At 46.8% G+C, this 13,890-nt stretch overlaps 1 protein-coding gene across 4 annotated transcripts in view; it reads left to right on the top strand.

Moving 5' to 3' along the window:
• The window catches only part of POLK (DNA polymerase kappa), a 151,634-nt gene extending 140,029 nt beyond the window's left edge, over positions 1–11,605 (top strand). For all 4 annotated transcript variants that reach the window (XM_068248729.1, XM_068248759.1, XM_068248742.1 and 1 more), the window contains one exon: positions 10,544–11,605. In XM_068248729.1, the coding sequence (XP_068104830.1) occupies positions 10,544–10,628 (85 nt within the window). In that variant the 3' untranslated portion in view covers positions 10,629–11,605. The remainder of the gene's footprint in view (positions 1–10,543) is intronic.
• The last annotated feature ends 2,285 nt before the right edge of the window (positions 11,606–13,890 follow it).

Raw genomic sequence — 13,890 nt, forward strand, 5'->3', positions numbered from 1 at the left:
CCAATAAAACTGGTTCCGAATACCGGCGAGTGTCTTGCGGACCCCTGAGTGCCCTGTCAGAGGATTACCATGTGCGGATTTCAGCACATGTCCCCTGAACGCACTCGGGACCACAAGCCATTTGGTATTCGCGTGGGATCTACCTGTAGGGGGCTGTGCAGACTCACTGTACAGTCTCCCACCTTCCCAGTACACCTTGAAAGCGGCCCCGTCTGCGAGGGGCTCAGCGGCTTGCTGCATGAGCACCTCCAGGCTTGGGTCACTTTGTAGTGCGGCTGAGAATACGGCGCTGTCAGTTTCAGCCAACTGGCTCATGTCACACGAGGCCAGCGGCTGAAAGGTCTCATCCCTGCGGTCAGAGGAGGGGGAGGAGGCCGGAACCCCCTCCACCTGTTCTGAGCTCGGGTTCTGAGCAGTGCAGCTGCGCGGTACTGCTAGCACAGGTACACTGTCAGAATGGCACAGACGGACATTACTCGGATCATCATTGCATGCAGTCATGACATTGACAGGTATAGACATTTTTTCATTACAGACAGGTTGTACAGGAGACTCAGGTACAGTTACAGCATCATCACAACAGACAGTCTGTACCTCAAACTCAGGTGCCTTTGAAGCAGGCACTATTGAACCTGGTACCCTTGAACTGGGCACATTCAACCCACCTCCCCCTGGTGCTCCCCCAAGTGTATAAAGTACCTGGTGGTGGGTGGAGAGTCCGTCTCCTTCCGTGAGCGACAAGGCGGTCGTGGCAGGTTCATAGTAGGACACAAGCTTGCCCAAATCAGTCCCTAGCAACACAGGGACTGGGAGATCCTTCATAACCCCAACAACCCTTTCGTGGACCCCTCCCACTCCCCAATCCAGCTTCACTCTGGCGTGGGCTATGTGGAAAAGGGTGCCCTCTACTCCAGTAAGGGCAAGGGATCGGCTGGAGCTGATGCTCTCCTTTGGCACAAGATGTGAGTGAACTAACGTGATGTCAGCTCCGGTGTCTCGAAATCCGGTGACAACTTTGCCGTTCACTCTAACAAGTTGCTGCTGGTCGGTTCGGTCGCGGATTTCCTGTCCGCGTGCAAACAGGACAAAATCCGATGATCCAGGCTGTGGTTCGCTGGCGGGTTGCCTCTGCTGTGGGTGAGGTGCAGGTGATGCAGATGATCCAGGTGCTGGTGGTGTCTGTCTCCGCTCCGGACAGTCGAATTTCATGTGTCCGGGCTGGCGGCAGTAGTGACAGGTGACCTCTCCAGGCGCTGCGGGCCTGGGTGCAGCAGCTGCGCTGGGTGGCCTCTGTGGCGGACGGCTCACAGGGGCAGGAGGGTCTGCCGAGGTATTGGGCTGACCTCCTCTCCAGCTGGATGGGACAGTTCTGCGTGTATCAGCCACCCGGGTAGTTGCAAAAGTCTCAGCAAGGTCTGCAGCGACAGTTGCTGAAGTCGGCTTGCGTTCTAGCACAAATTGTCGTACATCAGCAGGGCAAATGTTCAGAAATTGCTCGAGGACTATCAAGTCCTCCAGGACGCCATAAGACCCTTTGGTGAGGCCTAGAGTCCACTGACGGAGTGTGGTGAGCAAGCTGCTGACCACATCTCGGTACGAATCAGAAGACTTTTTCTGCCAGGCCCTGAACTTTTTGCGATAGGCTTCTGGCGTCAGCTGGTACTTAGTAATGATAGCGTCTTTTATAGCAGCATAATCATTATCCTTCTCCGCAGGCAATTCTGCGAAGGCATCAAGCGCTTTGTAGCGCAGCAAAGGTGTCAGATGTCTGGCCCACTGGTCTTGGGACAGACGATACTGACGGCATGCTTTTTCAAAAGACCGCAAAAACAAGTCAATGTCTGTGTCTTTTTCAATATTAGCAAACTTAAATTTTGCACTTACGGGTGCTGCAGCTCCTTCAGCAGGGAGGCTGGGCGGTGAACTCCGGCTGGCCTGTTGAACCTTTGCCATGTCGAGCTCATGCTGTCGTCTCTCCCGCGCCTCTGCAGATTGGCGCTCCCGTTCTCGCTCAGCGGCATCCCTCTCTGCGTGGCGTTCAGCAGCAGCAGCAGCAGCAGCAGCAGCTTGCCGCTCCCGTTCCTCGCGTGCTTCCATGTACTGCATGTACTTTTCCAGGTCAGTCTCCATCAGCTTTTGTAATGCCTGCTGCATTACCGGGTCAGCACCCATGGACAGTCCAGTACTGGCCAGTTCCGGGCGAGTAATGTCAGAAACTCTGGGATTGGGGTCCATACTGACAGTCTCTGGCGTAACTGTTGCAACAGGGCCCGCAGGATGCTCAACCTCTGTACGCCTAAGATCTGCAGCCTCTGGTTCCCCTTGATTGTCAGATGGGCTGGTATCCACCTCAGCGGACACTCCCGGCTCCCGCAGTTGCTGGGCATCCCATCTGGACAAGTCTGCTATCAGGTCCCGTTTTGTCTTGCGGAGGATGCCAATGCCCCTCTCTTCGCAAAGATTTTCCAGGTCTGCTAGGCACATGTTCTGGTAGTTCCCGGACATTTCCATGCCAAATAAAATAAAACTTTGGGGAAGGGGTACTGGCTACACAGTCTCTCTGTATATATAAAAAATATATTGCCTTCCAGCTACACCAACGAATTAGTTCGTTTCTCGATAGCGCTATCGCAGATACTTTCAGCACAACACAGATCCCACCGCTGCCACCACTGTCACAGGAGCCCTCAGTGGCTGACCGCACTTAGCCTTCTAAACGGTGCCAGCGCACAGATCGTGCGAACTCTGGTCGCAGTCAATGCGCAGGAACCGTTAAGAATTAGCCGCAGACAACTCAGAAGGGAGCCTGTGAGACACGGGTGATTACAACGTCACCTACTGGTTCAGAGTAAACTGCCACCACCGCGGTTACTATGGGACCGTGGGGCCCACTAACTGACTGACTAATCCTGCGAATAAAACGGTTAAACACACGATATTCTGTCTAGCCAACAACAAACAAACAGTAGCGTATCTTCAGAGACCCGGGATCATTTCTGTGTGCGCTGATAAGCAGGGTAGCGGAAAGTGAATGACTTGGAGAAAGTCGTTTATTCACGCAATATAAATAATTAATATATACAGACAATTATGAAAATCAACAATTATGAAAACAGCAATAGCCAGTATGAAAAATAAAAGAAGGGAGAAAATTACTTAGTTCCTGGAAAGATGTCCTTATTGTGGGAAGAATCATAAAGTCCTTGGTTTCAAAGTCCAGAGTTCAGAGTTCAGACCAGGTGGATGCCAGCATATCCTCAAGCTGGCATCTGATGAGTGCAAGATGTTTCAGTGTGGAGGACCCAGCCCGCCTGCTGGCTCTGTGCTTTTGATGAAGCTGGTTTGGGGGTGTGGCAATGCCAGCCCCCTCTGAGCTACCAGCAAATGACAGTTCATTCCCTCTGAGAGATTTTAGAGCTAAACTTATGAATTGCTGTAACTCCTGAACCATACACGTTACATTTAGGGGGGTAACAGCTTCATACTTGGAGGAAAATACAGATTAATGTGATACCTGACATGGCTACTGCATCAGATCAGGGTCCTGAGTAGATTCATACCTGGGTGGTAGGGGCCCCGGGCCCCTCTCGACTGGTATCAAGAGATCCAGCATGACCCTACGGATCCAAAGATACCGCTCTCATAACCACCCTATTTATTGTATTCTGTAAATGGGCAAAAGATTATATTGTACATTCATTTCTTCCTGCTAAGGCCGGAGTCAGCCTGACTGGAGTCCAGCTGTGTCTGCTTCTTGTCTATGAAAAGGCCCTGTTGGCTCCTTCAATTAACATCTGAATGTGAAATCTGCTTAGACAACTTTGAGTTTACACCTCTGGCTTGATCAGCAGTCACAGGGCCAGTCTTCCTGCCAGCTGCTTGTCACCTTATACCTGATGGATGGGCCATCAGCACAGCTTGAAGCCAGGGACTCTCTGGGCCCAGGCTCATTAGCATATCAAAAGGGCCAACCAGCATTTGGAATGGTGCTCTCTTTGCTAAGAAAAGGACTGCAGACCTCCTACACAATAAATCCAGATTGTACCGATTTGAAGCGCAATCGACGCAGGAATCGAGTGCGATCGTTCTTTTCTTCACGGGCGGTTCCAGGACGCGCCTGCGTCCCCGCAGTCGTCCGTGACACCACCTTGATATTGTGCCAAGTACTGCGTGCTCATGACTTAAATAGCGAAACATACACATAGGATCAGCATCAGAAAAGAAAAAACAGTTGAATCAGGCACTGCAGTAATTACTGATTTAATGGTGTTTCTGATTGTGAATAAAATCACCATTGCTGTATCAAAAATTTTGACATTCAAAAAGGTAGGTACAAAACATCATCATCTGTAGAAAAATCGTTCTGTGCAAACATCTTGTGCATTCAAACAGTTGCAAGAGGAGGATGTCCTACCATATCAAAGGTGGCGGTGGTGGGTGCAGGGCAAAAACGGTAGCCTAACGGCCGTTTCGCACGGCGGTGCTTCTTCCGAGGCTGATCCACTGCAAAGTCATCCATGACTTTTGAAATGGAGCTGTTGTAGTGTATAGCAGCTGAGTCTGGGTCAGTGAAGAATTGTGTGAGGAGAGGTGCCAGGGCATCAGAGACAAACTGCATGTCTAGATTGCGATAGTTTCTGCGAGTATGTGAACGTGCTTGTGTCAGGGTGTTAGGAAAAGAGGAGGAGAGAGCGAAGTTAAGCAGGTCATGGTCAGAAAGTGGTAGTGGATGATTAGTAAAGTCAGTGACAGAGCAGAGACGAGTGAATACGAGGTCAAGCATATGACCATCAGTGTGGGTTGAGGTAGAGGACCACTGCGATAAGCCATAGGAGGAAATGAGTGACAGAAGTTTGTTGGAGACAGCGTTATTGGTGTCAATAGGAATGTTAAAATCACCCATAATGATGGTAGGGATGTCAGAGGACAGGAACTGGAGAAGCCAGGCAGAGAAATGATCTAAGAAAACAAGCAGGGCCTGGAGGGCGGTAAATAACTGCAATTTGGAGGTTCGAGGGAGAGTATAGTCGGACTGCATGGACTTCAAAGGATGGCAGGGAGAGAGAAGGAATAGGAGTGAGATACTTGAAGGAGCATTTGTTTATTCCCACTTCTAGGAGTGTGGCTAATGTGGAAACTTCCATAGGAGAGGGCGGCAGGTGAGACTGTGTCAGAAGGGGTCAGCCAGGTTTCAGTGATCCCAAAGAATGTGAAAGCATTGGAAATGTAAAGATCATGGATGAAGGGCAGTTTGTTGCAGACTGAGCGGCATTCCAGAGGGCAGCAGAGATAGGAGGGGGAGTAGGGGGAAGAAGTGAAATATTAATAAGGTTACAGTAAGAGGGAGGGGAATTTGATTTGTTACAAATAGTGTGATTAGCAGGGGGGAGTGGGTGTCCAGGGTTAGGTGATTTGTCCCCAGCAGCAAGGAGGAGGAGTAGGCAGACAGAGCGGAGCAGAAGTTGCGGTGTAGACTTATATTTAGACGTAGTGCGACATGGAAGGTGAGGCTGTAAGTGTAAGAAAATCTCATGAGAGGCGAGCTGTGGATTGGATAGGATGGATGGTGAAATGTACAGCATATTGCTAACAGCAGGGGAATGTAGTGTGTGGAGAGATTTGAGGATTGCTGGGGAGAGCAGGCAGATAGTAAGAACCAGATTAAACATTTTTGCAGAGTTTTGTTTCAGTTCCTTCTATTCCCTTCTGTTCCAATTCTGGTCTAATTCTGGTCTTTGTATTTTCATTACACTTAGGGTCACAGATGTACTTTGGGTTCAGATGCTCAAAACTGACCAGTGGTCAAAAATGACCTCCTATCCTAGCTATATGCAAACAGGCTGTCAGCATCTTAATTAGCAGACTGAATGCAGGTGAGATGGTGGAGTGGTTGAATGCAAGTCTCAGCCTTGTAGGCTGGATTTAAAGGAGACTCTGCATGTGGCTGGACAGATTTGTAACTCACAGATACATTCATTCAGCTTACCGTACTACAACATAGTTTTTGTTTGATTATACAATCATGATTGTATCATTAGTGGGCACTTTAATACTCTTGAGTTGTTTCTACAGTGCTGGCCACAAGGAGTAATCTCTCAGCTACACATGAATGAGGTGGTCGGGGTCAGCTCTCTACCCAAAAGGAAAGACTAGCTGTTGCACCCTCCCAACTCCTCCCTGACTACTTCATTTGGGTAATAATTCGATAGGGGGCGGAGTCTGGATGGCTCATAGGCTTGCTGTTCTCTTAGGCAAGCACTATCAGATATTGGCCCGGAAGGATCATTTTACAAATCCAAACAGCCAGGTAATAAAAAATAAATAATGCAAAATCAGTTTTTATGCAATGCTCAACTCTTTGTTCCTTGCAATTATATGTTTCACATAGAGTTACAGAATTCCCAGAAAGCTTATGGTGAAACAGAACTCCTAGGCTGACTCATCATTGCATTTCAGCAGTTCTGGAGGTGTGTTTAGCTTAAATGGAAAACAAAGGGGTGATTTGCATATTCAGCAGTGATGCTCTGTGGGGACAACTCAAGGCTCACTCCAACCTGAAAAATCGCAAATACCTTCTGTTTTTAAGAAGGCAAACGTATATTCTGTACAGTATGTGTTAAAAATCACAAGACTGAACTAGGGGTTTAAAATACCTGATAACATTTATATATTCTTTAGCTACTTGCTTCCCAGGGATTTTTAATACCAAATGTTCAGGATGCAAATATTCAGAGAAACTTTGGAAATTCAATATTGTTGCAGTGATTTTCCTATGTAAAGCTGAATACCCACCAGATGGATCCAGCAATGTGGTGCCCCCCATTATGATTGTTCCATGATCCATCTTCTGTCCAGCAGGTACACGCGACATTACATGACAGGCGCGAACGGGAAGTCAAGCGATCGCTGTACTTTGCACAGAAACATTGGGGATCTTAAAGATCCGCCGTGACGGTCATCATTTCCGTGTGTCGCTAAGCGACGTTCGCGTTTTCGCATGCCTGTACCCACCTTGCAAGATGGTGTGAATGCTGGCTTGTCTCTCAGAGTATCGCTGGTCTTCAGAAAAATCGCCAGGAAAATCGCATTGTGGGTACGGGCCTTAAGGGAGACACCAGAAATCAGGTAGAAACAAACGTTAGACACTTACCTCAGTAGGGTGAAGACTATGGATAGTCCAGGGGCTTTCCCGGTCCTCATTAACCCCTCCTGCGCTGGGACCCTCTAAACAATCTTTAACCTTAATGTCCAAGATTGCTCACAGCCTGCTTTCCTCTGAGTACGAGCGCGGTCACACTGCTCATCTGTGCAGGAGGGGCATATGAAGACAGGGGAAGCCTCTGGACCATGGTACCCCACGGGAGATCGCACAGAGCTGTTTGGGGAAGTTTCTGTCCTCTATGTATGAGCGGCTCCTACTGCTTAGTGACAAACCCACTGGCACCTGCGCAGTGCAGCTGCAATCATCATTTTTTTGTTGTGCTTTGAGTGGAATGATGGTGTTGATGTTGCTGTTCATACAGTTTAACATCTCCCTTCCCAGACGCTCCAGTAAATATATGTCTGTCCGAGAAGTGTTACTTAGTCTAGGCACACCCTGTCAGCTCATTGTCTTGTACTTAGAGATGTCCCTTTAGGCAAATACCTTATTTTATTACATGTTAGTCCGTTAAACAAACACCTTGTTACCTGTTACAATTGAAATAACATGGCTAAAGTAAGTGCAAGAAGTGTATGTGTGTTTGTGTGTTTCTGTATGTGAAGGTGAAGAGTCTTCAGTTAGGGGACATTCCACTAATCACAGGTTCAGGCTTAGTACTTGAACAGAGGTGTAGATACGGTAGATGGCCACACTGAAGTGAGTTTATATAACTGTTGGTGTTCCATACTTCCTGATTTGCTGCTATAGTGACTAACCGAGGCAGTTTACATGGAGAACGTTCGATTCACAGCCAGGACACAGAGTTTGTTTGCTCTCCCTGTGTCTACATGGGTTTCCTCCAGGCACTCTGGTTTTCTCTCACATCTCCAAAATGTACATATATCTATTAACTGGCTTCCTTCTAAATTAGCCCTAGACTACAATGGACGTATGACTATGGCAGGGATTAGATTGTGAGCTCCTCTGAAGGGCAATAAGTGACATGACTATTTCTATGACTGTACTAGGCTGCTGAAGATTACGCCATATAAATAATAATAATGTTGTGCAGGTGAAGGAATTTTCCATGTTTCCCTATTGGGTTCGTGTTTGCCTGCTAACACACGTGTTTTATCACCATACTGTGGTTCCAGTACTCGCCATTCATACAAAATGCACATGACAGCACATACGCTAAAACATGCACGTTTTCACTGTAAACTTAGTGTAAAGGTAAGCAAACACCACAGGCAAAGTGCCTTTTATCAGATTAGAAGTTAATCCAATAGAAACATGATTAGGTCACCTCAATAAATATTTAATAAAAATATTTATTAAAGATGACCATTCTTTTTCAAATCCTTCCTAGCAGAAGCGTTGCTGCAGGTGGGAGCGGTATGCAAGCAATGTTTTTATAGCTTTGAGCTACAATGGGCTACATAGGTTAATGATTGACCTACCATCTACATAGTGCATGGTGTATGCCTAGCCTAAGTTGCTTGACCTGAACAGCTATTCATTTTTTACTGGGTGTTTTAAATACAACAGCAACGGCATGATAATTCCAACACATTTAAAGTATCACTGTAGTGGAAGAAAAATGTTTATTGCTTGCCTATGGAGAGGAAAGTCTCCGGATCTTATTGAGCATTCTCTGTCCCCTCTCGGTCCCTGCGTATCAGTGCTGTCACTCCTGTTACAGCTATTTGACCAACTGGTCAGACACTCACGCATGCGGTGTATGGAGCTGCCCATCTTCAGGAGCACTCATCTCCCCTGCGCTTGCAAAGACACAAAGAAACTCACGCATGCGCTGTATGGAGCCGCTCATCTTCAGGAGCACTCATTTTCCCGGTGCTTAAAAAGACACTCGCGCATGTGCTGTATGGAGCCGCTCATCTTCAGGAGCACTCATTTTCCCGGTGCTTGAAAAGACACTCGCGCATGTGCTGTAGAGAGCCGCCCATCCTTTGGAGCAATCGGTTATATGAGTTCTTCCGAAGCCTTCGAAAGGCTCCCAGAGGCGGCGTGACGTCACAGGAGGACAGCTGGAGAACAAGAACACCGAGAGGGAACAGGGAAAGCTCAATAGGACCCAGAGCCTTCCCTCTCCATAGGGATTTTCTCACTAGAGATTTGCTTTAATTGCTATTTTAAAGGCCATCTGCAAGTAACGGAGAACGCCTGTCACCCATCTGTACAGGTAGCCAATGGAAAATTAAAGTAGCCTTGACTGAGAACATATTTACATCTTCTACGGAGCAATATCCTCACATCTAATGAGTGAAAGAAATGCCCAGGCATAAGCTTATTTATTGTATTCATAAAGCGTCAACATATTACACGGCACTGGACAATAAATAGGAATGCATGCAATGTTAATATGGGTTGTCAGACCGAGAGGTAGCACAAGGTTACACACACAAACGGTATAAGATGCATGATCATGTGATTTCACAAAGGCGCAGCAATTCAAGTCCGAGGCAGTCCATGGGAAGAGTGTCATTGGTGGAATTGCAAGATCAAGAAGGACACACTGGGGGGAGAGGGTGGGTGTGGAAGACCCTACCAAAGACTTACAATCTAAAGGGGAGGCTGTAGAATAGGTGCTCAGCTGAGAGAGTTAAGGTGTGCGTGTGTGTGTGTGGGGGGGGGGGGGGTAGGCCATTATATATGTGTTTTTAGGTCTTGCTTAAAGGTGTTGAAGACAGGGCCAGTTTCATAGGGGATGGGAGGGAGTTCCATAGAGTGGGGGTGGCTCTTGAGAGGCGCGCATGCGAGAGTAAAATGCGATGGGCGGTCATTGGAGGACCAGAAAGGGTTGGCGGGTGGCTATATTTCCGTGCACAAGCTCAGACACGCAGGTTTGGCAAGTCTTGTGCACAGGTTTGTCAGCCAGGCACTGAATTTCAAAACTGGTCCTGAAGCATACAGGGAGCCAGTGTAGGGCTTTGCAGAGGGAATAGGGACACTTAATCCACTAACTTCAGCCAATAGTCCAGCTATCTGACATTGTGATGCAGATATTCTTTATTTCAGTGCCAGGCTTAACGTGTGCACAAAATGGTGAATGTATGAACTCATGCACGGAAATTTTGCCCAGCAATAGTGTTCCAATCCCCACAGTATTGGCTGTGTGTGCGCATACCTTTACATAAGCTTCAGCTGTTAGACAAGGAAAACCGCTTTTACACACTGCTTTCATTAACGGAGAGCCTGGAGCAAAGTTATGAGAATACATATATGTTCTTGACCTTTGCATCACATAGACTCTTTGTTGTCCGCTCCACAAACTCTCCCAGATCCATTTCCCTAAGCTGAGTTCCCTCTACTCAAGAATGGTATGTTGGGGTTAGACTGAGTTGCAGGCTACTTATATACTTTTCTCATCTGATTTCGCAGGCCAGGCTCATGTCATCAGAATCCCTCTTCCAAGAAGGCCAAGATCAACCGCAGCAGCAATACCATCGACCGGTTCTTCAAATAAATTCTTGGGCTGCATAACCCGACTGTTGTTTAATACAAAAGAGAGGATCTGCACATTAGATTCTAGAGCAACTCCACATTTATTGTTCCTACATGCAGAAAAAACAACCTGATTGTTCAGCGATGATCATTTCAGGGCCACACAGGGTCCACTTTGTCAAGGAATAGGAACAGAAGACCTGTATTGTATAATACAGTGACCATGTCTACAACAATACCTACATTACAATATAAATTATTTTTAAAATGCATAATGTGATTGAGGCCATTTAGTAAAAGCAGGAAGAGGAGGCGTCTGGAACTGCTGAAGGCTTTTATTGGTGCATATCAATCAGGACACCTAAACTGTGCTACAGACTCTGAAGGTGCGCATGCCTGGTTGAATGTATGCAGTGGTTGCAGGGCACTGATCTTGCCAGACGGCCGTTTCACTCGTAAAAGCTTCTACCGAGACAGCCTGTAACACAGTTTAGGTGTCCTGAGAGATATGCACCAATCACAGATTTTAGCAGTGCTGTAAGCTTCCTCTTCCTGCTTGCAACATACTATGCCCTGAGCACGCTATTTTAAGCTGACTGTGGATGTGGCCGGTAAGTGGGGATCTACGCTTGGTAGTGCTGGTACTGTCCACCCTCTCTACCTGTTAATTAGAAAAAGAAAAAACAAATCCTCATACCAGTGCAAGTCAATAGGAGGAGGCATCACCTGAGGCTCCCATCTATCACTATACAGTGTCCTTTGTGTTATCACTGTATTACTGCCAGTGTCTCTCTGCTGGAATCTATGCAATAATGTGATAGAATGACTCCCTCTAACACTGCAGTTCAGTGCCACATTTTCCTATATTGTAGTTTTATAAATACCGCAGAGAGGTCCAGTGATCAGGGAATTAAAGCTGTAAATGGCCGGTATATTTATCGTGCTTTTATAAATTAGCTGGGAAGTGTAAAATAACTTAAAGAGAACCAGAGGTGGGTTTGAAGAATATTATCTGCATACAGAGGCTGGATCTGGCTATACAGCCCAGCCTCTGTTGCTATCCCAAACCCCCCTAAGGTCCCCCTGCACTCTGCAATCCCTCATAAATCATAGCCGTGCTGTTGACAAACAGCTTGTCAGAGCTGGCTGTGTTTATCTCTATAGTGTCAGTCTGCTGCTCTCCCCGCCTCCTGCAGAACTCCAATCCCCGCTTGCATCCCTTCCCTCCCTGCTGATTGGAGGGAAGGGACGGGGGCAGGGATCGGAGCTATGCAGGAGGCGGGGGAGCAGCTGAGACTGACACTACAGATGTAAACACAGCCTCACAGCACGGCTGTGATTTATGAGGGATTGCAGAGTGCAGGGGGACCTTAGTGGGGTTTGGGATAGCAACAGAGGCTGGGCTGTATAGGCAGATCCAGCCTCTGTATGCAGATAACATTTTTTAAAACACACCTCGGGTTCTCTTTAAAGGAAAGCTCATAGGACCCCCAAATATGGGAACAATGAGAATATGATAAAGGTTTTGTGGTTGGCAGGTGAGAGACAAAGAAAACAAAATCATGGAAGGACTTTTTTTTTTCACTACAAGTCGCATAATGCAATCACATTGCACTAGCATAAAAGGGATCCTGTAATTTTCATTATTTTGTCGATGGCCTTACGTTTTGCGTTCTGCAATTTGCATGCGATTATATATTGCAGCACAATTATGCGTAGTGGTAAACAGCCCTTTGCTTTGTAGGGGCTGGTTTAGTTTGAGGGACTCAGTGGGATACCTCATAGTCCAACCGCCACTAATGTTCACTAATGCCCCCCCCCCCCCAAAGTAGACTAGTGCTGATTTCTATTAGGATGACTTGTACTCTGTAGTAGTGTATCAGCAGGACTACCAGGCAACTGGTATTGTTTACACGGAAATAAATGTCAGCCTCCATGTATTTCTCACTTCAGGTCCTCTTTAAGATATGGAACTGGTGGGGCTGAAGTCATCCTTTACAAGAAACTACAAAATTACCACATCGCATGAACATTCAATACCTCCAATGGTTTCCGACATTAAGTTTTCCTCATTTGTAACCTCTAATCATGTATTATCTCAATGTATTGCAGGTTGCTTAGGTTTATACCAGGTATACCTTAATATTGTACTCATATTATGTGGTAACTGGCTAATTTAGCTTTGTAAATGTATTTATCTCTTATTTCTATTTATTTTGTACAGGAACTTGAAGTTTAATTTTCTATCCAATGGAATTTGCAGATTATTGCACATTACTTTTTTTTTCTAATATTACCTTAGTCAGAAGTAGCCAATATGCTTTAAAGTGAAGCTAAATTTCCATTACTGTCAGTAAGCTCAGACTGTCCCTCTTTGCAAGCCTGTTATATGTACTCTTATAGACTGTAGAGATTGCTTAGAGATTGCTATGCTGCTGCATGAGAAAAGTCTTGTTCATTTTTAACAACTAGGCTAATGCAGTGAATAGCCAGGGGTTTTCCACCTCACCTTAGAATGGCTGTGTCTAGAAGGCACAAAAAAAACTTAAAGGGATACTGTAGGGGGGTCGGGGGAAAATGAGTTGAAGTTACCTGGGGCTTCTAATGGTCCCCCGCAGACATCCTGTGCCCACGCAGACACTCACCGATGCTCCGGCCCCGCCTCCGGTTTACTTCTGGAATTTCAGACTGAAAAGTCTAAAAAACCACTGTGCCTGCGTTGCCGTGTCCTCGCTTCCCCTGATGTCACCAGGAGCGCACATTGCAGGTGCAGACCATACTGGGCCTGCGCAGTTCGCTAGTGGTGCCATCAGCGGGAGTGAGGGCGTGGCCACGCAGGCGCAATGGTTTTCAGACTTTACAGTCTGAAATTCCAGAAGTGAACCGGAGGCGAGGCCGGAGCATCGGTGAGTGGCTGCGTGGGCACAGGATGTCTGGGGGGGGGGGGGGGGGCATTAGAAGCCCCAGGTAACTTCAACTCATTTTCCCCTGACCCCCCTACAGTGTCCCTTTAAGCAAGCTGAAATTAAGCAAGCTGTTTGACAATAATCCTTGCAATGTTTAGAGCTTAAAATACAACTGAACAGAGAATGATATGGAGGCTGCCATATGTATATCTTTTTAAACAATATCAGTTGCCTGACAGTCCTGCTGGCAATGTCTGAATCACACCAAATACAAGCATGCAGCTTATCTTGTCAGATCTGACCGTGTCAGAAACACCTGATCTGTTGCATGCTTGTTCAGGGTCTATGGATAAAACTATTAGAGGCAGAGGATCAGTA

This window comes from Hyperolius riggenbachi, chromosome 1 (genome assembly GCF_040937935.1).
Source record: "Hyperolius riggenbachi isolate aHypRig1 chromosome 1, aHypRig1.pri, whole genome shotgun sequence".
NCBI classification, from domain to species: Eukaryota; Metazoa; Chordata; class Amphibia; order Anura; family Hyperoliidae; genus Hyperolius; species Hyperolius riggenbachi.